Raw genomic sequence first — 25,856 nt, 5'->3', positions numbered from 1 at the left:
CTTAAGTCCAATAAAATAAAAGTTCAGACCATTTGATCCCCCTGTACATAGCATGAAATACAACTTTGATTCCTACTGTGTAAAACAAGGTGGGATTTTACACTAAATACAATACATTTATACAAAGAAATGATTAAGCATGCAGAAATCCCTTAGTCAAAAAATATGCAAGTGGCATTAAAGCTTGGGCTTTCTTCTGCTGCAGGTGCGCATGGACAGTGGGTGCACATGGGCAGTGTTCAATCAATCTCTGCTTGAAGCAGCAGCAGTTGTGTATTCTCTGCACAACATAAACAGATCTCTACAACCTACTGCACTGAGGAAAGAGTTAAAGTTGAAACACTCTCCAGTCACCAAAGCAGTATCTTATGCCTCCTACAATCCTCTACCATCTGCTTCTACTCCCTCAAGAGTATCCCTGCCTCTCTCCCTCTGTTGAAGGCAAACTGAAGGTTAGGCTGCCTGAGCACTTACTGTCAAAAGAAATTTTAGGTATTTGCAAATTACAAAAAAGAAAAAAACCCTGTGTGTTTTATGTAAAAGAGTGCAACAACTGCATGCTGCTAATAAAAAGCTGTAGGCGGCAAGAACAAAAGCACAAGCACACAAAGCCTAACTGCACTCACAAGTTCCCTGTTCAGTTGTGGAGGAGTGCTACATCTTAACCAATATGAATGCAAACAAATGAAGTACACAAAACTTCAGATCAAATCCCCAGTGTTTAAAGGAGCTTGCTGAAAAATGGATATGGGTGCTTGACCCAGAATTATACATCTTAGCTGCAGTTATATCATGAAGTTAACTGAGCAGTGTACAAAGTGCATATTTATAGCAAGTATCTTCTACATATTTGCAGCTGAGGCCTCCTTTGTTCATATAGGTATATATAATTTCAACATAGGTACAGCTGCACTAATGCAAACCTTAAGGACAGAAGTGTTCCACTGATGCAAACCAACCATTTCAGCCTGTTGATATGCATAAAGCTGAAATTAACCACGCATGCATATTTTTGCCTGCAGATGTGGAACGTCAGTGCAGATAGGATTTGTACTGTGGTATTAACACTGAAAAAAAAAAAAAAGAAGTAACCCCAAAACTTCACTAAATTAGAATTACTATTTATTAGTATTTCTTTTAACCCAGGCTGTTCCAAACTAAATTCCACAAGTGCTACAACACTGTTTAAAAGCAAACAAACAGAAAGACCACTGCAGATGTATTCTTTGTAAAATCAAATCCTCATCTCAATGTCCGATTTAAAAATTGTTACAATATTCACCTATGCCCAGAAGCTAGTCCTGGACAATTTCAGTGCAAAAGCAAATAACATTCTAAATTTACGTGCAATCAGGAAAGAGAGCGTTAAAAGTTGTTTAAATCCTAAGCATTCATTGACTCTAAAGTTTAAAACTTCCTTGTGCAAAGACACTACTGTACAAAAATTTAATGCAGATAGGTTTCCTTTAGTCTATGTTTTATTAGTGAGCAGTAACTATTGGCCATGACTACAAAGCCAATTATTCTTAAGGACCCGTAAAACACCAACAACATGAATTAAAATGAACACAGCTAAGGCCACATGCAAAGATTTCTCAGGAGAGCATTTCTGAAAGAAAACTCAGAGCACAACACAGTCATTAATCTATGGAACTCACTGCTTTAATATTGTATCATAGAAGCAACTACAGCTTAAAGAAGCTGCCTGCTTATCTATACTTCCTGATGCGTTGATTCAGGCCCCTATTTCTGAAGTTTCATGCTGAATTGATTGCTATAAATAACTGCACTAACTTTAGCAATGTTAAGTACTGGATGGTAATTCTGAGAGAATAACAGGGCAAGACTGACCTGTAAAATCACCAGTCTCAGAATTCACACATGCACCAAGCCAGAATCTCATGACTGTGCTGCCCACCCACCACACTGTCCAGAGACACCTTAAGTAATTATTTCTGGTCACCAAAACCTTCACTGTAAATAGATGCAGCATCTCCTTAGAAAGTACTTTTCCGCACTTGTAGCAATTCTAAAGGAAAAATAAAAAATGACCAAAGAACAGGATTAAAAACCCCCAAAAACCAAAAACACTCAGAGTTCAGAAGAGTTAGTCTCTTCTCTGGATTGGGGAACATATGAGTTATGTAAAGACTAGTTTTAAAAGCATGATTAAAAATTGTCTGATCCTCCATACTCCATACTTCTAACACTCCTTAGTGTCATTACCAATGTAATATACATTATTTTGAGGATTATGCTAATTAGTAGAATGAAGGTAACTGCAGTACTGCACATGAGACACAATAAACATCTGGAAATGGGAGAGAGAAGGAGGGAATATTTTACAGGAAATGGATGGCAAAATTAGCAAAATCCGATGGGTAAAGACAAGTATAGAAACAAAACCAAAGAAGTTCTACTGAAAGACAGAAAAGGGGAGAAATAACAAGGAAGGATTTAAAGAAAAATTTTTGGAGTCCTTGCATTATACTAGTTTAAAGATGGAAACACCCAGAAGGGTATGGAAATTGCCATGGACTCTCAAAGCTCTAAATTGAGATGGAAAGTGACTGAGAGGCAGATATAATTATATGATCAGAAAAAAAAAAAAGGAGTAGAGAATGGAGGGGGAAAGGAGAAATCCATGAAAACATCTGTGAAATCCAGAATTAAAAAAAGGAAAGAGCAAATATCTTTTAAAAAGGAAAGAGCAAATCTCTTCTAAACAGCTGCAGCAAGTCCAAGGAATTACAGAAATAAAGAAGTGTTGGAAACTTAGAAAGAGTAGGAGCAGGGTCATTGAGTGAGACACAAGGCAACAGAGCCATTATACTTCAGGCCAAAGGACAGCCTAGCTACTAAGAGAAGTCAGGAGCAAACAGATGTTCTCAAGTTATTAATAAGGATGTAAGTAACTGGAAATTTTATTTATCAATATTTGATGTTTAGCAATTGAACCAATTGCTTAGCTATGTTTCTCATTTTTTTCCCCTTTCAATTCTGAGAATTGGAGTAGGAAATTAAGCATAATTTCTTGTGCATACCTTAAGAACTAAATAAAAAGACAGCAAGAGTAGACAAGAAAAGAGGCTGACACATTACAGCAATGCTGGATTTATGAAAGACTTTGTAAGTTATTAACAAGCATCACAGAAATGTTTGCAGAAATGCATCATGGGTTATAGAAAAATACTTCAGAGAAATATTGTCATTATCTGTAATCATGAATCTAAGAACATGTTTTCAGTCTTTGTATTTTACACATGCATACTCACAACTACATGATTGATTAACATATCCTAAATAAAAAAAAGAGCTACAAACTGCCTGCTTTTGTCACTGATTTCCACATTCAAAGGACACCTGCTCCTTTTGTTTCTAAGCTAGTTTCAAACAATATGCTTGTGACTCTTTTGCTTCTACCCTACTTGTGACCTCTTTCATCATGCAGTATCTTTGAACCCTTCAAGTAATAGCACTTTTTTCCCCAGCATTTTAATACTATTTCATTTTTCCCCTGTTATACCTAGGAGGAAGATCAAGTACAACAAACCACAGGATGTGAACCTCTCCCCATTTTCTAATTTATTCATGCATACTGCAAATCTGTGGAGGGAAAGATGTCAAACAAAACATCAGTGTAACAATTCATGCTGCTGTGAGTGGTGATGGCCCTTCCCAGCCAAAAGCACTCCTAACCTTTCATTTAGGCCTAGTGGTGATTATTTTAAGCCAGATAATTTTCAGTCTCTCTTATACCATGAGCACCAGAACAAGCAAGGTCTGAATTCCTACAGATTGTCTGTTGTGGCTGACTGAGTATGGTATAGAAGTCTTTCCTGGTATTTATAAGGGCCATCTCCTCAAGGAATTCTGTAGAGCTGGATGAGCTTAGACCTGCAGTTATCAGTTGAAAGGAGGCACTTGCAGAATCTCTGTCCTCTGCAGAGACATTTGCTTTCAAGAAATGTGTAAGAACTTAACTGTCACTTGTGGACCCCTCTGGCAGATCTAAAAATCAATCTGCTGTTTGAACAATTACTTTGAGGAATGGAGAAAGGGAGTGACACACAGACACAACAAGCTGCAGGAGAACAGGAATGCTACTTATACACACAGCTTTTATATGTAGCAGGAGAAGCGCCCCTCTGCTTTTCACACCAACAGTTCCTCATGCAGAATGATCTGGGTGCTGCAACTCTTTTGATGCAAAGCAACAAAAACGAAGGATGTGGCAAGATGTGACGTGGGAGGCGAAGGGTGAATTCCCTAAAAGCTCTGAGCACAACTGACATGTTCTGATCCAGGCCAGCACACAGAAACAAACACAGGCGAAGGCAGAAAGCACATCTCAGGCATTCTCTCATTTAATTTCAGATTAATCACTGAGCTTTTGCATACAAGCTTGGAAACAGGAGAAAGCTCTACTTCATTAACACCCAGGTGGAGACAGTGCTGCATAAGCAAATACCATGCAACTGAAGGCGGCAGAGAATGGAAACAGCTTTTGGCTGCTACCTCAAGTTTCTGGTGCTCACCAAGAGAAAAGGAGACAGAACAATTCCAGGAGCACTTTAAGCTCTGAAAGCAGATAATAATCTCTAAAGACCCATAAAATATCAGTGTTCTCTAGCACTCTGGAACAATACCTTCTGATTCCAATAGGAATGACAACAAAACAATGACAGTCCAACAGCTTGTGCCAGCTTTGTGTCATCTGAGAACAGTGTGGGTTCAAGAACGCCTGCAAGGCCAAGGATCTGACTCCTACTATGGTATGGATAGGTTTCAACTGCTCATAAAACCTACGTATTTTGGGAGAGCCCTCACGCTAAAATGAAGTTTCCTGGAGCAGGAGCAATGTGGGCAGCTGGAGGGATCACACAAAAAATGCCTCTTTTCTACTCCTCTGCAGATTATGTTTTCATTAAGGTCTTAGTTGAAGACAGCTTAGGAATCTGGTTTTGTTCTGGTCAGTTCAGTGAATTCAGCTGAGTTTGGAGCTACAGAATAACTCTCACAACTAAAAGGATTTGATTGATTGAACAAGCCAACATATGACTTATGCAGAGAACAGTCTTCACAGACTTCCAGAGCTGGAACTGCTCTAACTTTAGACTTAGTTCTTCTGAACAGCCTCAGGGAAGCCTGAATGCTTCCCACACCCACCGCTTCTTATGCCAACCAGCTGCTTAGGAATGTGCTGAGATACTACTCATCTGGCAACTTTCATGGGCAGTAATGAAAAAACCCACAATTTTTACTTTGCAGTCATGATGGAGTTTATATGCTGTATCAGTGCTGAATGCTCAGGCGGATAAAAGGGCTTTTGTATAGGAAGACAAATATTACTTTTTCTTCTACTATTTAAGCCTGTTACTCCATATAGCAGTTGTAAATAGTGCTGACCTGATTACAACCTTATTCTCATGTAATAATAATATTAATCCCATGAACTGGTACAGAAGTTCCCCAGCACCTTATCTGTATTACTAGATTCAGGATTATGATCAGCTGTGTGTAAGCAATTTCTAGGGCATTGAGTGGCTCAGACCTAAATAGATTTTATTTTTAATGTAGCAACATAATACAGAGGTAAAATAAACCTCTGCATTATGAAATCAGCTGCTACACTGCAGACAATCTACAGAAATAAGCAATTACCTCATTTACTAATGACCTGTGAGAAACAAATTCCAAATGTATGTTGTTTCTTAGCCACTGTTCCAGAGAGCAGCTCAATCTGTTAACTGAGTGCAGTAAATACATAATTAAATTAAATCTCCAACAAGCCCGAGAAAAACGTATTGAAAGCACTCTGCTTGATTACAGGCATTGGTCTGAAGGAACAGACCTATTGATCTGGTCAACTTCAAACTTATCCACTTCACCCAATTTAATTTGAGAAGAACAATAACTAAATTTTAGCTGGATTTCCTTTCTCACTCTCTAGGGAAATAATCTGAAGCGACTCTTGAGTTCAGGTGGCATACAGAAAATATTTAATAGGTCAAAGAAAACATTTATTTTGTTGCCACTATGGACGTTAAATTAAAAATGCAAATATGGTTTCCAGTGTGACAATTACATAGTGTGCAGATAGGGTCATATGCCATGAACAAAATTCTCTGGTGGGGGCAATGAAGCAGTGGTTCTGCACATTCAGGATGATATTAAACCATATTTCAGTAAAGTCCTCTGTAGTTGCAAACTAAATGAAAACAACTGAAAAAAACCACACACAACCCTGCCAGCTGTGCCCAAAATTAAGGCTCTGTGGCAATTCAACATTACTGCCTTATCTACTGGATAGGACATCTATCCAATCTGTCCAAGAAGAATTTCCTTAATTAAAGAAGAATGAACATTTAAATTGGCTTGCTACACCAAAGATAGCTCACAGTCTCTATTGAGCAGTTCAAGACTTACCCTCTGCAGGGTCAAAATATAATAGATTTGTGTAGAGGTGCTAAGTCTAAGTCTAGAATAACTGCAGCTGTCTTAACTGGCCTTTTTTCCCTTTACTTTGGATAAAATCTTGAAGTAACTATCCTGGTTTTGACAGGTATCGCTGAATAATCATACATTTCATTATACATGTTTTATTAATAAAACATATATAATGAAATGTATGATTATTTTGAATAATATTTAATATTTTGAAGCTCCATTTTAAAAGTAGTCAGTAGCCTTACTTATTACTGTTTCTTCAGAAGCACAATCCTCTTTTCTCTTAGATATCTCACAGTCTAATTTCTGGGCTAATATAGCCACAAGTGGTTTATATTAATCTGTTCTTGCTCCAGTTTCATCCATAAGTTTGGAGAGCCATTACTCCCATTCTTACTTGCCTTCTCCAGCACTCATTAAGAGAAATCAAATTAAGATTTTGTTTTGCTAAGTTGAACAGGACAATCTCTTTTAAGTCCCTTCTCTAAGTACACTGCCCATTTCTCTCACCATCTTCACCATCTTTTTTTGGCAATTTAAACTCTGCCTTTTCATGCATAAGAGATAAGAACTACATAAAACATTCCAGATCAGATCTCACCTCTCTTTATACAGCCTTTCCCATCTCTGCTGGAAAAAACTTCTCCAGTAAATCATAGGACTGGATTTGCCACCAAGTGTCAATGGCTCAGACACACTGATCCCTGAGGCTACAACGCCAACTCTGTCCCCTTTTCTTTTTATGAACTGAGGAGCTTTTGGCTGTCAGCAGAAATTCTTGTTACCAACCTTTCAAGTACCTTAACTTGCATTCCATACTTCTCCAAATTTGAATCTTTTTCTAAGCTCAAGGTCACCTATTTTTTTCTTGTTTGATATCCCAATATTGATCTGTATCATCTGTAGTATCAATGTCTGCATTTGTGTAAGAAAATTTCACAAGGACATACTTTTATTCTCTATGTGTTGTCATGTCCACTCCCTCAATTTGGCAATAATTCACCCAGTGCATAAACATCACTGCTGTAGCTCTAGGGGTAGTATTGTTTCTGCTTAAAATAAATGTCACTATAAAAATCAGTCCAAAAAGTTCAGGACTGAAAACAAGTTATGGTGTATAATAAAACAAAATTTTACAAAGGAAAAGTTGAAGTGGTCTTATTTTATATGATAGAAGATTACTATTTTTGCCTCATCACACATACCTTTTTTAGCATTGGGAGAGGCTAGAGAGTTTTGAAAAGGTTATTTGTGGCTTGATAGCTGAAGACTGGAAATCTCACACAATGCAGAACATATATAAAATGATATAGTCACTGCAGAACAATGTTGTTTTAGAACAGCAAAAAGGGTCAGTCTGCTGCTAGTAGGTAAAAGAGCAACACTTGCAATTATTTCACCAAGGCACAGTGGTCTGATTTGTCATTCAGACTGAACACAAACTTGAAACTGCCTGTTTTAAAAACAAAAATGCTTTGTATCTAGCCTAAACTCTGCAGATTTAACAGATATAAAGTTAACAAATTTTAAAAGTAACAGAGATTGAGGTCACATTCTCTTGGACCTCTCATCTTTGTTTTTTGTGGGGTTTTTTGTTTGGGTTTTTTTGTGTGGTTTTTTGGGGGGTTTTTTTTGTTTGGTTTTTTTTACTTTGGAATCCATGCAAAGCACAAGGCCTTTCTCTGACCTTACAATATCATAAAATGTAGACAGGGAAGCAGGACATGGCTGGGACTACTCATTGTTCAGTGTGAGAATTATTACTCACTGACAGGAGTCCTGCTCTTTTTCTTTTTCCTAGTCACAAATTGAATTCCCATAAAAAACAAAGAAATATCTGTTGTTTACAGGGAAAAAAAGCGCCTCACAGGACAATTCACTAAATGAACATCTGTTTTCTCTATAGTCAAGTTACATATGCTTCCTTGAAGATGAATACCAGGTTTTCTGTTAACAGAAGATTTCTGGTATCAGGTTATTGTACACATCGGCTGTTTATCACACACTCTTTTTCTAACATGTTCAGTTTTGTCCCAGTTTTGTTATTTGTATAACCCAGCTTTAAAAACAAAAAAGCCTCACAGCCAGTAGAGGAAGTGAGGTTAAAGAGAGGCTTGTTCTGGTGACATAATCACACAGGCTTGGAGGAACAAGAAGCCTTCATCTCTGCAGTAGCCTTACCCTTCTGCGCAGCCTGTCCCTCTCCTCACGGACAGCGTTCATGGTGGCCTTGGTCCTGTTGAGCTCCTCCTCTTTGTTGCACAGCATGGCTGTGAGGCTTTCATTCTCTTCTCGTAGGCCAGCGAGCTCCTTCTCCCATCGAGACCTCTCCTCTGACAGGTTTGGGTAAAGGTCATGTCCCAGTACGCCCTCAATCTCTTCTACAGTCTGTGAAAATAAAGTCATCAAAAACAAGAAAGAAGCAAAGATGACTGAGTGGGACTAATGGGTACACAGGACAGAAGTGTGTAACAGGCTGAAACTCTGTATTCTTATACATACACATGCAGCCCCCCAACACCATTAGTTTCCTTCTTTTGTTTGCTGAGTAATATCAAACAAAGTTATTATTTTCTTTGACTATTTTATTAAAATATTTTGTACTGACAAACACTGAAGGAGACAGATATATGCAAATAAAACATATGTCACATGTGAATGACAGCAATGCCAGTAATTTCATCACAGAACACTTCATAACAACTTAATGACTCCTTGTCATGGGTGAGCCCTGTACTTACTCTGTTTCCCTGCTGAGTAACAGGCAGAAAGTAGCAGCTTGTGAATGTGCATTGCATGGGGCCTTTCTCAGTTCTAGACCAATATCATAAAAGGGCAAAGAAAAGAGTGGGAGGGGATAAAAAGAGGACTCTTCTTTCCCATGTCCCTGAGCTTGTTCTTTCCTTGATGTGACAGCAATACAAAAAAAAGAACTCTGGCCTTAGCTAGGCTTCCATTATATCAGAAGATGTTACAGCCTTTCTAATGCCTGCAAAAGTGCTGCATTTCTCTGAGACATATAGTGCCATTCAGCACTTCCCATCCACCTCCTTGCTCAGGACTGTGCCTTGTAGGCACAGTTCAGTACTGGGGACATTCAGCAACTTCCAAACTACATTCACCCACCACCAGCAAGGGAATACTGCCATGGCTAAACTTACTGTCAGATTGGTCATTCAACATACTGAAACACAGCATAACACTCAATGTGTCAGGGAGCAACGTGCAGTTCTGAATTTAGTACACAGAGCATGCTGTGCCTGTGTTCAAATGGCAAAACCACTCCAAATGTCACTTATAAGCTTTTGAATCTCTCTGAAAGCAGTATGCATAAAAATCATGGTAAGAAATACTGAAAATAAAAGGAATATATGATGTAACTAGCAATGCAGAAAGTTTCATTTCATTGGAAAATCCAAAACCAAGCTACGGCTAAAGCCTATACTTTTACATATAATATGGAAGATAAATCATGCACCAAGGTCAAAACCAGTCTATTTAGTTGTTTTATTCAAAAGTACTTAACTTTTATATTCTGATTGACCCCTTCCAATTCAGCACACTTTAGGATTTTAAATATAACAAAAATTACTGCCTTGTTTATTTCCTTAAATCAGGAGGGACTAAAAGAACCAATTAAAGTACAGCTGAAAATGACAAACCAAGATGGAAACACAATTCTCTTTTTTTTTTTTTATTTCTGCAAGAAATTTTCCCAGTGTTTTCAGCGCTATCTGACTTAAACATATCAAATCTTATTATTTGTCCATTACAATGACAAGTTGGTTATTTAAGTTTATCAATGCAATAATCTTAAAGAATAAATCTTGGCTACAGCAAGACTCCTTGGTGAGAAGGAAAAGACACTTATGCAAAAGCAAAAACATATTTTTAACAACTAGTTTGAAATGCCTCTATAGAGAAAGCAGGGACAAACCTTTCACAGTCAAGTTTATCCTTTTAAATCATATTTCAGTTTATCCTTTCAGTTTATCCTTTTAAATCATATTTCATGTCTCTCTTCTATAAAACTGCAATACATTTTGAGTCATAATTATAAACTTTTATTGACAGAGCATCTACATCATAATTCTACTTACACAGTTGGTAGCAAGCTGAAACTACTTTTCTAAAAGAGCAATGCCTTGCAACATCTCTGTAAAATGAAAGAAGCTGTAGCTCTCCCTTACATTAGCTTCACTTGGACCTATAGGTCTCAAATTATGACAAGGTAAATTATTTCAACACAGCATGACAATGAGTTCAAGTTCTGAATAAGCAGAGGGCGGTTAATCTTACATGAAGAAAAGCTCTGCAATGGCAGGAGAAATCTCTTTTGATGATGCCAGTTTTATTTTAAACAATGCCTCTTAGTTGCTGTCTTCTCCTGTCCCTTCTTCCCCCCACACCCCTCTTGAACTTCCCCTGCTGTGTTCTCACCCGCCTAACACAAAGTTCTGCTGCTACCTCGTACCTCCTTATTCCCCATGCTCCTGAGTGTTGCTGTTTTTCCAACTCCTCCCTTTTCCAAGCCTCTTCTCCTCCTCAGAGCACTACTGGGGGTGATAATCCTATAGCAACATCAAAAGAGGAAGGACTGCCATGAGGAAGCAGCAGCAGTGGTTTAACACCACAGAGGTATCTTCAGACAGAGAGGCTGCTGCTGTTTTTCACAGCTCCAGTGCTATCACAGGCCCACACAAGTACAAAGGTCAGGCATTGACAGCATCAGGGTCTGAGAGTCATACTAAGGGCTGCCCTATAATCCTTAACAAAACCAAGGGACCATTCTGCTTCCTTCTGTGCTCCTTCATTTTGCCATGATCAGTATCTTTTTGCTGACTAAACTATTATCACAATTCGCCAGTTTGACGACCAACATGCTACCATCCACCATGGTAAATAAAACATAAAAATTGCACTTGGATATATCTGTTTACATGGACATATCTAAGTGTTGTTTATTTTTTTCAGAGTAGTATCACAGAGCAGTTTTATCTGCTGCACAGCAGATAAATTCAGGTATAATTTCAGGGAGCATAGGACTGAATTACAATGCAGTGTTCTGAGCACAGGGCAGGATGCCATATCATGGTAATTCCAGTCTTCTCTCTGACACTGCCATCAGTACTCTCTGCCTTAATTTCCTTACAAGAGGTGTTGTGTTACAGATGTGATATCAGATGAAATCACTAAGTATCAGATTTGAAAAAAGTAAAAGAAGTACTCCTTCACACAGCATAACTCAATGGCAGAATTTATTCCTACCGGAATTTATGATAAATCTCATTTCAGTCTTTTCAGCTTTTTGTGTGACAGAAACAATTGACTTAGCTAGGGTCACATGATTTGTATAAAAGAAACACAAAAACCAATTTACCACCAACAGCATTAGAAGGAACCTACTGACATTTAATCATCAAAGCAGAAGGATTCAACACATTCAGATGCATTAGTCCACTGAAGAAAAAAGTCAACAGTCAAAGCAAAAGAGAGTCAGAATACTTCAGGTTTCCATTCATGATTCCATCCATTTTAAAACCCTCTCAGTTCTTTGTCTGAGGAAGCAGGAAAGGAGAAATGACCTGCTGCCATGGATGGAATGGTAGAGAGGGGCTCTGCGTGTAGGTTTTGCTATATTAAACACACTGGTGACACACTTCCCTAGTGCATAATCAAGCATATCACAGAGACTCCTGTCTTCCTGAAAGGTTAATAATCTTTGCATGCTATCACTTGTCAAATTCAAGCAATATCAGCCTCTAAAGCACAGGCAGTGGGGAAAAGCTTTCCCCCCAAAATGGCTACGCATGTACAGATCACATGAAGATAAAAAGGCTTGTGTTTTTGACTAGGAAGGAACTGCTGATAGTTAGTTACCATTATAAAAGTGTGACAGTAGTTAATGTGAATCAACAGTAAAAAATGGGATTAAAATAAAAAGCTTGAGAATTGAGGTTTTGGCAGATATTTTGACACTTTGTTGAATCCAACTCCTGTAGACGTCTTGATCTCATCTCACATCAGATACCTGTTTTCCAGGATCCACAGTCTCTCTCTTGATGAATACTTCTGAAAACAGTTAACCCCAAAACTCCAAATACTACTTGGTAACAAAGTATTGATCCTAATCCTCTGAGACACTCAAATAAACTGCTTTAATACTGATGCCAGGAGACCAGAAGTCAATCTGTCTCCCTCTCTCTCTCTCAAATACACACACATTCTTCAAATTACTATTTTCAACATTTTTTTTTTATTATTTCATTATATTCCTCAGGCTCCACCAGAGACAGAGGGAACTTTTCCCAGAAGTATGCCAAAGAGCTGTCAAAGCCATCTAAAACGGTCACAGTCCACTCCTCTTGAAGAGCAAACTGTCATCTATTTTTTCTTGTATAAATGAGTCACTGACACCTTTCCATTTGACACAAAGAAATTTTTTCAGGTCTTCCCCTGTATATAAGATACTCTATGTCTCCCTGGCTTTCAGGTTCTGAATTGCAATCCCTTTGTTACATGAGCCAGCAGGCAACTCTCTTCTTGTTCTGTTACATGTACAACACAAGCAAGACATACAAGTATCAGTTGAATTACTTGTTCCTGTGTCTGATTTGTCTCATTTGAACTACCATACCACACATGCCTCATGTTAAATTGGCTTTATATTTTAAGACAGCCAAGTGACAACATAGGCATATGCACTGTGTTTTCAGTTACCAGTCAATGATCAGCTGTAGGGCCTTGGGCAAGTGACAACCTGTTTGCTGGATAAGCAAACTTGCCTAAGAAAGTAAATTAAGTGCTGAGTGTCCCCATTTCTTTTATCTCTGAAGTGAGCATAAGACAAATACATTTCTGATTTGTGACCAAAAGTATATTAGTAGCTCCTCCCAACGCTTGGAGAACTTGTGTAAAACAGGTGTATTACTACTTACCCAACACTGTGAACTCAAGTTGATTCATGTGAAATACTCTGGCACCTTTGGAAGTGAAGTGTAATTACTACAGAAGTGATCAGGTGTGTCAGGCAACACTGCATTTACAGCCTAATGCTACCATTACCTTAATGGCTAAATCACAGTGTTCGCTGGCAGTAGTGAGCTGTTCAATGTGCCTGTCCACTTCTGCTACTGACAAACTGCAGCTGCTTTTCTTCCGTCCACAGACAACATTTTCCAGACCTGTCAGCACTCTTTGCAGTTCTGAATTCAAGTCACTACAGTTATCTAAAAGAAAACAAGACAAAACAAAACAAATATCACAACAATTAGTGACTCAATGAAAAAACAAACTCTAACCCAAGAAGCGCCTCTTGCAGAATAGCCAGGACTGATATTGTTCAAGGAATGTCCTCGCACTCTGTCACTTTTTCCTCACCAACTGATAGGCTTAAATACCATAACCACACCAAATTAAATAATGAGTTACCTCTCATCTAACAAAACAGTCCCTCTGCTTATCTGAAGTGCTCATTTTTTCTTCAAAAACCCCTCTTGTCTAAATAACATTTTAAGACATCACATGCTCATATCGTAAGACGTTTCTTTATGTTGTTCTTTTGATCATTCAAAGCCAATTATCCTGATTTTATTACCCTCATAGGTTTCTCTCTGTAAATTCAACTGTTTTTTCTGTCTGTTACATTCACTTGATGCTTTTCAGAGGAATTTTTGTGGTTGTACTTAAATACTGCCTGACTTAAAAAAATCCTGGTGTTTACATAAATGATCCCTACCCACTATCTAAGAATCTATGTTTTATTTTAGTAGCTATTCCTTCTTCTGCAACTGCAGAATATTCATCAATCATACCACCACAGCTTATTTTTTGTTACGTTCCATACTACAACCATATTAGCAGCTTATACCACAATGCTATTTTAATTATAAAATGCAGCAAATTATCACTTCCTTTCCTGACGTTAGGCTAACCTCTTCTAGTGCCTTAGGCACTGCCATAGCATCCTCCATATGTGAAAACAAGTGGGTCTCTGTACCTTACTGGCTCACTTCATAAATTATTTTCGTTTTTCTTAGGCTCTCCTCTAGTGACAGACAGTGGCAGTTCCTACATGTAGTAGAATTCACCTTTGTGCTGTCTCTCAGATGTGCTATTTAGTATTTCTGGCTTTCTAGGTAAGAGTTTGCAATAGTTACCCACAGCACAGCACACAAGTGGTGCATTATGAGATGGCAGTGCACCCACAGCTCCTATATCCTACTAAAAACAGTGGCATGCACTCTTGCGGGAGAGTTATTTCTGTATTACTGCTGCAAGGTGCTTCATGATGGTCAGAATTCCATGGCAGTCTCATAGCTGTGGTTCTCACAGGAGATTAAAGTAGACTCTTTGGTGATGGTCCTGTGCAGGGCCAGGAGTTGGACTTGATCCCGAGGGGTCCCTAACTCAGCATGTTCTATGATTCTATGACGCTATGAAACACAAACCTATTGCTGAACAAAACAAAGGGTTTAGAATGATGTCACAGCACTGCATGAAAAATGTGAAGGGGCAACATACAAAACTGTATTGGAAGTCATATTCACTGGTTCCTGTCTAGCAGCCACCCATCTTTTATGATAATACCAAAAAGCCCTTTATAAATGATAGCAACACTCACTTATAAGCAGCATATAGCAAGCAGGATGCTCACTTGCAAAAACCTGTTTTGTTTGCTTGACTTTACTTGTTTCCATAGCATCTTCTATAACAAACATTTTGCACATTTAAGCAACCTTCAGAAGATCTTGTGTGCTGGGTTTTGTTACTACAATAACATTTTCCCTATAAAATAATGGTTTGTCATGTGAGAATCCCATTTCTGACAGAAACCAAATCACAAGATCTGCAAGATATACTGGAGAGCATTCATAGTTCTAGCTCTAGGTGTTTTATTGCCTGTAGCAATAGAGCAGCATATCCACATGCATTAGTGTGTCATGAGGCTTTACTAAGTCACTGATGCTCACTCCATTAGGGTAGTAAGCAAGTCACACACATGGCTATTATATCATGATTATTTTATCTCTATACACCTATATCTAGAAGGATAAAAAATATACTTATCTGTGTATCTATATATGTGTGTGTGTGCATGTGCATAATTTATTTTCTCAAGAACATGGAAACAGACCCCCAAAAAAGACAGTCTATGTATATAAGGAAAATAGGGAAGAAATGCAAGAATCCCTACAGCTGAGATTCTTATTTTGTCTGTTGCTATATGTTATGTCCCACCCTTAAGGGGAAGGGAGCACCCCAGATCTGTAGATGCTTGTGGTCAACAGCATGACAAAAGTCAAAGAGTCCACAAAAGCTCATAAAATTTTATTAGTAGATTATACACTTGGTATGGAAATTGTTTTGCTCGTCCCTGACCTACTACATAAGCACATGGCAGTGGGTTTTGGATGATAGGGTAGCATGAAAGGAAGAGAGAAAGAGAGAGATGAATTAAACAGGTGGAGAGAGAAAGAGAAAAAAGAGAGAAAAAGATGACCAGTCCTGGCTCCAGCATGATCCAGCTGGGGTGTTCAGGATGCTGGAGTGCACATACAGAGCAAGCACACCTGAGCTTTGTGGGGATACCTGTTTATAGATAAATTTTCCCTGCTCTGGAGATCAGTTTCTCGTTTTCTGTGCAAATCAGTTAGCATGGTCAGCCGGTTCTTTCAGACCTTTCTGGAAATGGGTCGGAGGCTTTGGGGCTTTTGGGTGGTCTTGATCCCTCCCTACAGTCTATGCCCACTTCTCATCCTCACTTCTGCACTTGATGTGTACCATGTTGTACTTATCTCTACAGGAGCTGATCAAGAACATTTTTCCCAGAAAAGTGCTGCTCATTCCTCCATACATGCCCCTTCTCCAGCCACATCCTGTTCTTCTTGTAGTGTGTTATTACCAACAATCCTTGGCTGTTATTATCCTTGTTTGGCTCCACATCTATCTAGCCATCTGTGTTTTGAGACATACACATCTTCTAGGCTTCTACACTATATTTAATTTTATTGCCTTGTTTCCCACTGTTAGTTGAAACTTAAACAGACAACTTGCTGTTAATGTACACAAATCATGGTTCAGTTCCACCCCATGAAGAAAAAAATCAAAGCCCTGATACCAAAATACATGCTAAAAAGTGGATTAGTTTCACTTTTTTGGTCAAAAGAAAATTAAAGGGAAAAAAAAAAGTCCTCATGTCACAATCTGTTCAAGTAGGAACGTAACAGTGAATATTAACTTTTGAAAGTAAAACAATTAATTTTTTAAGAATATAAAAACCTCTACTAAAATATCTTGACTCCATGCAATAATTTGCTAATACTTTGAATTCTGTTTGTCAGACATTTCACAATTACATAGTACTGTTACAGAACATACTGTTCTATCATACTGTTTCAATAAAGACATTGAAATACAGCGGCTGGTCTTACATTTATAAAGAATATGGTATAAAGAGTAGAAATAGTATTCTGAACAAAGTTCTGAACAGTGAGGATCACCCCAGACTTCTGCTAGTCTACAGCTATGGGTCTCATCAACTGTACCCAAACACTTAAAACATCATGCTGATGGTCTAGGATCTGCTCATGCCTATACTGCAAAATGTATGGAGAAATTATTTCTTATGTGGAAGTTCTTCAACTAATCAGTAATTGCGCTTGAATGACAAAACAGACGAAATTCTGAAGGAAAGGTGCTTGCCTTCTTAGTTCTTAACCAGAAAAAAATGAGTTGCCTGGAGGTCCTCCCTCCTTGGACTTTGTTTGAATAGCTCGTGTCAGATGCCTCCTTGATTAAATCCATTTCGGCAAGCTATGCCTATCCATGCTTTAAAAAGGATGGATAGGCAAAAAAGTGTGGACATCCTCTATAATTAGGCCTTAAAAATTTCCATTACCCATGCTTTCCCCCCTAACTTTTAATCTGTCTGCAATTCTTTTCTAAAGTTAGACTACTTAACAGGCACATGTAAGGTATGTGAATATCTTTCACCCCTTTCTTCTTTCCCAAAATTCATGAGCTCTCATGAACAATATTCCATTTTAAACTCCATAGCTATTCTACACAGCCAGTGGCCAGCAGGACTAGGCAAGTGTACTGGGCACTGGTAAGGCCACACCTCAAATCCTGTGTCCCATCCTGGGCCCCTCACTACAAGGACATTGAGGTGCTGGAAAGACAACAGAGCTGGGGAAGGGTCTGGAGCACAAGTCTGATGAGGAGCAGCTGAGGTGGTTTTCCCTGGAGAAAAGGAGGTTTGGGGGGATCTTCTCACTCCCTAAAACTCCCTGAGAAGAGGCTTTAGTGAGTTGGGGGTGGTCTATTTTCCCAAGTAACAAGTGATAAGACGAGAGGAAATGGCCTCAAGCTGGACCAGGGCATGTTTACATTAGATATTAGGAAAAACTTTTTCATGGAGAGGGAACAGACTGCCTAGGGAAGCTGTGGAATTACCATCCCTGGAAGTGTTCAAAAACTGTGTGGATACGGCACTCAAGGACATGACCTAATAGTGAATATGGTGGTGGTGTTTGGTTGAAGATTGGACTTGGTGATCTTAGAGGTCTTTTCCAATCTTAATGATTCTATCACCAAGGCACGTCACATATAAGTCACGTAGAAGTTCAGCATTAGTTGTGATTAGCACGTCCTAGATTAATTTAGCTCCTCATCAAACGTTTGGATCTGCATTTCAAAGGCTGTATGTTACCCTTCTGCTGTGAGAAGGCATCATGTCCACACACATGAATCACAACTCACCCATATCTGCAGTGACCATGGTGGACTGATTCTCTGGTACTGAAACGGAATTCTGGTCCGCGCTGCGCGAGTCCTCGTTGACCTCCTGCTGGCTCTGGCTGAGCTCCGACCGCAGCTCTGAGTACTCATCCTCCTCCCTGGGAGACAGAGCAAAGGCAGAAATAAAATCCCCTGAGGAAATATCTTCTGTGACATTTATTTCAGACCTGTCAGCTGAGCCACAGGGTACAATCCACAAAAGTTTTGTTCAGTCAGTAGAGAAGACTTTATACCCTTCACTGCAAAGTAACTGTGCTATGCCCATAAGACCCACTTGCAGCAGCCAGTGCCTGGTTTCCATTTCTCTATTCCCAAGTTCATTATTACTCCAGACCACTGTAGAAGGAAACAATGGGTGGAACTAAGTGCTAGCAAGGCTGTGTGCAAGGACATACACTGCTCTGCAGCATCTCCCCAACTGACAATTCACACAGATCAGCACAAGTAGATTTGATCCCAAAGTGGATTAGAAATAACTGGTTTTGGTCTCTTTCTCAGTTCAAGGATGTCAGTGGCTTGTGTGCAAAGCAAGCACGCACATGCACATACCTGCATATGTGTATCAAAATGCTCTTAGAGACAGGTAGCTTTTTCATTTTCTCTTCCCAAAAGAGAGAACAGATAAGTGAGTATTGCACCGAACTGCTGGAGTTAGTGGAAAATAAAAAGCCTTAGTTACCTAGGTTTTAACTTATTTGTCAAGCTGGTTCAACTAAAATAATTGAGGACACAGAATACTTTAGCTAAAGCTAATGAGCTTTAAAAATTAAGGATTTTCCCTTCTGTCTCCACACAAAGAGTTGAAAGCACTGGGAGAGAAGATAAGTAAATGAATAACAGCTTTTCCTGAGAACATTTGTAAACATTTTTTCTTACTGATTTGACTCTGAATTTTTTTTTACTTTCACAGCGACTGTTTTTACATTAAAGTATCTCTTTTAAACATAAGAAAAACATCAGTTTATCCAGGTGCAGAGCCCCTGTGAAAGTAGAAAAACAGCAATCATTCTGTTTCAAATTGAATCACATGAAGAGATTAATTTTGCAGCAGATTCAGCAGAAAAGTGGGAGAATGAAACTGTCTGCATTTGGAAACAGTTAGAAAAGCAAAGACCTGTCTGGGGATCTGCATCTGAGAGCGGTATCTGTAATGTTAGGTTTGCTGTGCATATGCCACATACACTGTGTATATGGTGATGAGTGTTTCTTGCAGTATTCAGCCTGGACTTGTGTCTGCGTTTTTCAGGCAAAATAGCAGAGAAGATGGCCCCTGCACACAGGGATCAATAACAGAAGTGAAGTCTACTCTCAGAGGAGTTGCAGAGGTGACAACTTATGAATCCGTCTTAAAAACTCAAAAAAGGAAATTTCAGTTTGCTTGCCAAGCAGGGTTTCCCAAAGTACTGAGATGTATTTTCTACAGGAACTACTATGCTCTTCTACCCCTTACATTTGCTTCAGCGCAAAGAAAGTGTGACTTTATCAAAAACACTTAGTGACCACCATTAAACAAAATGCAGGTCAGCCAGTTAACAGAGACTTAGATCAAAGAAAGGTTTTTGAGTTACCATGCAATATTTGTTTCAGACAGTGTGAGAACTCAATCACAAATAGCAGGAATTAAGATAGTGAAATGAAGACACATAAGAGCGAGTTAATGTTCCATGAACTAGTTTATTATTAGCCACAAAACAAGCCAGTAATAATTAGCTTTGGACAAAAACAATTACCAAGCACTCAAACAGTTGTAATTTTTCATCTGAAGGTAATTTATTTTTTAATTTCTGAAGCAATTAGTCCTACATTTTTAAAACCTAAATTACCTTTAATTGGACAAATGGCTCTACTGACCCTAAAACAATGGTACACACTATAGTAATTTCTCACCACTCTTATTGGGCTCTTCTTGCATAAATTTTCTGTTTAAACCACAACACAGCTTCATGTAGCTAGCACTAGTTCTTGTTTTTTGGTTTAGGTGCCCTCAGTATCTCAGAGCACTTGAAAAGTATGTCACGTGGCAGAACTCACACTCTTCTGATGACTCAGGTGAGAAGTCATTTTCTAAGTGAACTAACGCTTCTAGGATCTGACCAGAAAGATCAGAAATCCATTTCTTGTAAAGTGACAGCTAGGTCAATCAATCACTCCACCACCAATCCCAGTGGGAACAGACTGAGGGTATAAACAAGGGGGAATTCAAGGGCAGTGATACATCACAAATACAAATTCTGCCTTTGAAACTGACGTTGACAGCAACAAAAGATACTGCTTTTCATCTTTCCCCAAAAGAGGAGTCCTCCAGAGGCACTGGAGATGCAAGGTGCTTGGCAATTGACTCCAGGAGGTGGAAGCATTACAACTTTCTCATTGCTGCCATCATGGACAGCCTGGATAGAGAAAGCAGGTAAGCAGGTTCTGCTTGTTCTGCTATGGGCTCTGATAGTTTCCACTTGCTGGAATGGTGAGTTGGAGGCAATTAAGACCAGATCAAGTCATTCTAGACATAGAGTGATCCCACACAGTGGGATCAATGGTGGAGAAAAAACAGTGTGGTTTTCAGGTACTTATGCACTAATTGCTTTCTTCATGTTCAGGTGCACCCAAGGATCACAAGTGCTGCACAGACTCTGAGGAAAATGTGTTCAAATAGTGAGCAAAATGCACACTTTCCAGCATCCTTTCACACCAAAGATGAGTACTTAAACAATGCTGACAAGGTTCACGTTCTCTTCACAGTTCCAAATGCTGCATGGCTTCACACTTTAGGTGCCAGCAGTTTTTCAACACACACTTTATTTAAATAAGTATATTTAAAAATATATATATTTTATATATATTTACATATATATATATAAATATATATTTAAAATACAAATATATTTTATAGCTCTCTAAGACCCTCAGATAGAAAATACTACAGGTGCATGTGCACGGTAACTCAGAGATTCACTGCACCCTGTGTATAGACAGGCGAGGTCCCTCTGAACTAGTTCACTTGAGACAGTATGGGAATTAATCACTGAGAGCAGGTAGAGCTGGGCATTGTATGCTGAAGCCAATATTATCACATCCACACTGCCATTTGAATTGAATCCAAAGTGTGCTAGCTTCCACCTAGCACATATTTAGAAGCTCCAATTAGACCTGAAGGTCACTATGTAAATGTGAGAGTAAGTGCCGTGCGTTATCTCATTTGATGCTGTTGTCTATTCCTTCTCCTTCTTCTTCATTAACTCCAACACAACTTACTTTCTAATTCAGATTAAAAGCTGTAAGTCTAAACCAGTGGTTTTCCAGTAATAGGTTACAGGTTTCTTCTTCTTGACAATTGTTTCAAATAATTCTTAGCAGGCACCAAAGTTGAACAGAGTATATTTCTGTCTGTATTGCTATAGTCTATTTTTAGAGTTGCAGAAATGTACCCAAACAGCCAGTGGCTTAGAACTAAAAGCAGTTAGATCTCTCTCCTTTTCCTTTTCCCAAACCTCTATTTGATATCTAAGAAAAACAGTCATATGCTGAAGTTACAGATGATTTTGACAGCCAAAAATAGGATTAAGAAAAAAAATCAGGTTTGAATGAATTCAAAAACTTCTGAAGTCAGAAATATTCATCTTTAATGTAGACATAAGTCCATTTTAGTACACCACTGTATAATTTATAAATCCTCTCTGTGCTTCAGAGTTACTCGGTGTATCCTTTATGTCCAAGTATTTACAATACGACTCTATAATTGGGAAGATCCATCTGATTAGTTTTGCTGTCCTCTAAGTTGTACACACTTCGAGAGAAAACAGGAGTGACATACATCTTGTCAAAGGACAGAGAACCTTAGCAACATAAGGCTGGTCTACTTGCACGTGAGTATCAGCAACTCAATTTTTAGCCTTAATATCAAATCAGTTACACTTGTATTTCACCTTTTCTGCTGTCCAAAGCAGCAACAGCAGCAGGGAGATGAGACAACTGCAGATAAGTGCTGGCTTGCTCCCATAACCATGGTGAACTCATTTTTCTAAGGGATCGCTGGAAGAATCTAGTGCAAGAGCTGCTGCTAATTTCATGGGGACACACACATGGAACTTGCCGTACCCATGAAATGGCTAGCAAACCTAGAAGAATCCTGTAAACTTCTAAAATATTCCTGTAAGATTACTACTACTAAGATCAGCAGGTCAGATATGCCTGGGAAAAGACATGTGCATCAACACGTGACTTAAGCTCTCTTCTTGCTCAGAGAAGCTGTGGATGCTCCATTCCTGGAAGGGTTCAAGGCCAGGCTGGATGACACTCTGAGCAATCTGGTCTAGCGGAAGGTGGCCCTGCCCATGGCAGGATCTTTAGGGTCCCTTCCAACCCAAACAATTCTACTATTCCAGAGCTGGCATTACCAAACCTCATAAGCAAAAGCCATTACACCTCTAAACTGATATTGCAAAGGCAAAAATCCCTCCAACATTCACACCAAAAAATCACAGAAAAATTCTCTGAATGGAGAATATTAACTAGCTTATACAGCCAGCCAACACTCCTCCTCAAACTGTTGCAATACCTTATTCAGATTCCAACACAGTGGCTGATTACTTTCTGCCCTACTTTCTAAGGGTACTACTTACACTCAGACAAATAGCTACAAATTTAAAGATAATACAACTTAAAGAGGATAGTCAAATACCCTCTACAAAATTCTGATTTCTTCCAATTGTTTCTGGATTTTTTGGGGTTTTGGAAGGAACTATGAAGAATGTCATAAAGTGGTAGTACATCAAGCTACATTAGTTTATTTTTACACCCTAAAACCTATACGTGAAAAAAAAGGGACCAGTCAAACTGTGTCAGCATTGGGGAAACATTTATCTGTTATGCAATTAAAGTAAACTCAAGAAAACTGTTTCCGGAAAGACAGTCCAATTTTTGTGATACTGCAAGTAAAGCCTCTGCTCTGTTTTACTTGCAGGTATCAAAGAGAGAAACCAAAACTAAAATCCCTCCTGTGCTCTGGTTTAAAGGTAAGTATGAATGCCAAGGCTCTACAGGGCCATGCTCCCAGAACGTTTTCTCTCAGGATTGTTTTGTTCCAGCTCCTGGACTCAACAGTCCCCAGAGCCAAGGGTGGAGCGCTGTGACTCACACGTGCTCTAGCAAAGGACAGCAATTACACCATCCCTGCTCTGTGGGACTGAACAGCTTCTCAAGAGTGACACATGTGGATTCCAGTGTGGATTTACAGAAAGTCACAGCAGGAAGTATTAGCTTTCCTTCTTTCAGTTGTCTTTGCAGACTGTATGGAATCCCTTCAGTACCTACTTGGTTGCAATTTTTAGGAGCAGTATTACTCTTCTGTTCCCCAGACATGAAATTATTTGCCTGCCAAAGAAAACAAGCTATTCCCAACATTAAAGGAAGTAAAAAATCCACTAACAACAAACGTTTTTGTTCTTATTAATAAAACCAGATAAGGCATTCTAGCTACCAGAGCAAAACGAGCTCTCATATGATTGAATCAAACTGGAAGAGCATGACAGTGGTGTTGCAGCAGTATTTTTCTGATGCCTTTAAAGGCCTAACCCCCTGCCAAAGGGGCAGAAAAACTGCACTTTTCATAAGAAGCAACATGTGCTTACCATCCGGCTTGGCTCTTACACCTCACTTCCCTGTGGATGCCACAGCTGATTCATTTATGGATGTGGTTGAATATTCAGAGCATCCACCTGATTCCAATATTTTGTAATTTAACACCACTTGGCATTTACTTTGGCACAGGGATCCCAAACAAACCATTTTTATGAATTCTTTGTAATATTCTTTTTAAATGTCATAGAGTTCATCTGTCATTCAAGAAAAAAAAAAAATCAAAGCTTCTCAGATTTTGCTTTTCATCTATTCAATTGATAGAGGAGGGCAGTATGGACAGTACCATGTTGAAAAGAAAGGCAACTTGAAACAAGACAAATAGAAAATTTGTCTGCAGAGGTATCAAGCATGAATGAATAAGGGAGTCAGGGGGATTTTTCTTCAGAGAAGTACTACCAGTATAGGAAATACCTGAAAAATCTCACCATGATCATCACTAGTTATGAGCATCTCATAGGCAACAGTATTTATCTTCTTAAATAAAATGAACATAATGTGATTCTACCACTGCTTCTGAAGTACTATATATATATGTGTGTGTGTGTGTGTGTTGATACTTCCTCTTATTTATGGTACACCAAACCTTCTTCTTTTTGCATATAAATATTTTCATGAAAAGTTAAGTGACTAGTTGTAACAATATTGCCTTGTTCTAAAAGAAATATTTAAAAGGAAGGACAAATAAAGCACATTACCAAAAATTGCAGCTAATAGGTAAGGAAAACTAAAAATTTGCTACGTGGCTAGAGCATCACGCCAATGTTACCCATAAAACCATCGAATCTAATTTGAAATCTAATTCCTATTCTCTAGGAAATCTGTAGATTCTAGTTGTTTAGTTGCATCCTCACTAGCTAAACTATAAGAAGCTCCTTCTGCATTCTAGACCAACTTCTCTACGTTGAGAATAATGGGTAAAACAAGAGAGAACAATGTTTCCATGTAGTCTAATACACAGTTTACTTTAACACAGTAATGTAATGACCCAGTGTAATACCCTAAGCCTTGCTGCTCCAAAGACAGACAACAATGGGATTTGTACCATTGTGTTTTGTAAAAAATACCAGTACAAGCAGGTGAAAAACCTACTGAAATCTATTTCAGCCATAATGCTCACCACAAATGATTTCACTTAGATGATCTACAGGAGGCCACAAAACAAAGTTAAAAGCACAGCTTCAAGTTGGGTGGCTTCATCTTCCTTTATACACCCTTGCTATCTCTTACGTGGTTCCCCAGGACATTATGCTAAAGGAGTATTTACATGGCACAGTGCAGTTTTTTGCAGTGCTTGTTAGGTTAGCAAAGTGTTATTTTGCCAGAGAGAATGCAGCACTTCTAGGTCTTGGGATGATACTCTGCAGAACACACACCTTAATTATGGGCAGCTATTCCGCACCAGTCACAACAAGCCCAACTATCTTAAAGTTGTCATCAAATTATATTTAGAGTATAATTCACACCATGTTTTGCACTTGTCTTGCATTGGCCCAGGATTTCCAGGAAGCTGCTGTACCTTATTGTTGTTCCCTGTAGTCGATCGATTTTCTTGTTCAGTTCAGCAATGATACTGTGCAGCTCTGTGATGCGTTCCTCGTAGCGCAGCGTTGTTCGCTCCTGCACATCTTCATGCTCTCTCATCAGGTGGGATTGCTCACACTAAAGCAGAGAAACCAAGAACAGAAAGGGTGTTATGAATACCTGCATGGAGATCAGATACAAGGCAAAAGTGCACAGCATCATGGTTTTCTTACTTGTCCTTAGCAAGCAAAAAACGAGAGAGACAAAATATTGACAGGTACACAAAGGTATGTAAGTACAAGATTTTAGAAACTGACAAAATATGCTGTGTACTTTTATCATTTTTTTTTAAAGGGCGGAAGTTGCCCCTCCTGCTTGAATAAAAACCACCATTTGTAACTCAAAATAGCTACAAATATTGATCTTTGAATCCAAGAGATTCAAGG

At 38.8% G+C, this 25,856-nt stretch overlaps 1 protein-coding gene across 5 annotated transcripts in view; it reads right to left on the bottom strand.

Annotated features, from left to right (window-relative positions):
• Positions 1-25,856, bottom strand: part of MCC (MCC regulator of WNT signaling pathway) — a 188,250-nt gene that overhangs the window by 37,820 nt on the left and 124,574 nt on the right. For all 5 annotated transcript variants that reach the window (XM_032675611.1, XM_032675612.1, XM_032675613.1 and 2 more), the window contains 4 exons: positions 25,406-25,548; positions 18,214-18,350; positions 13,516-13,679; positions 8,632-8,838 (listed from right to left, as the gene is read on the bottom strand). In XM_032675611.1, coding sequence (XP_032531502.1) covers positions 8,632-8,838; positions 13,516-13,679; positions 18,214-18,350; positions 25,406-25,548 — 651 coding nt within the window. The remainder of the gene's footprint in view (positions 1-8,631; positions 8,839-13,515; positions 13,680-18,213; positions 18,351-25,405; positions 25,549-25,856) is intronic.

This window comes from Chiroxiphia lanceolata, chromosome Z (assembly GCF_009829145.1).
Source record: "Chiroxiphia lanceolata isolate bChiLan1 chromosome Z, bChiLan1.pri, whole genome shotgun sequence".
Lineage (NCBI taxonomy): Eukaryota > Metazoa > Chordata > Aves > Passeriformes > Pipridae > Chiroxiphia > Chiroxiphia lanceolata.
The sequence above is the reverse complement of the archived record's forward strand: the minus strand, read 5'-3'. Positions and strand labels throughout refer to the sequence as shown.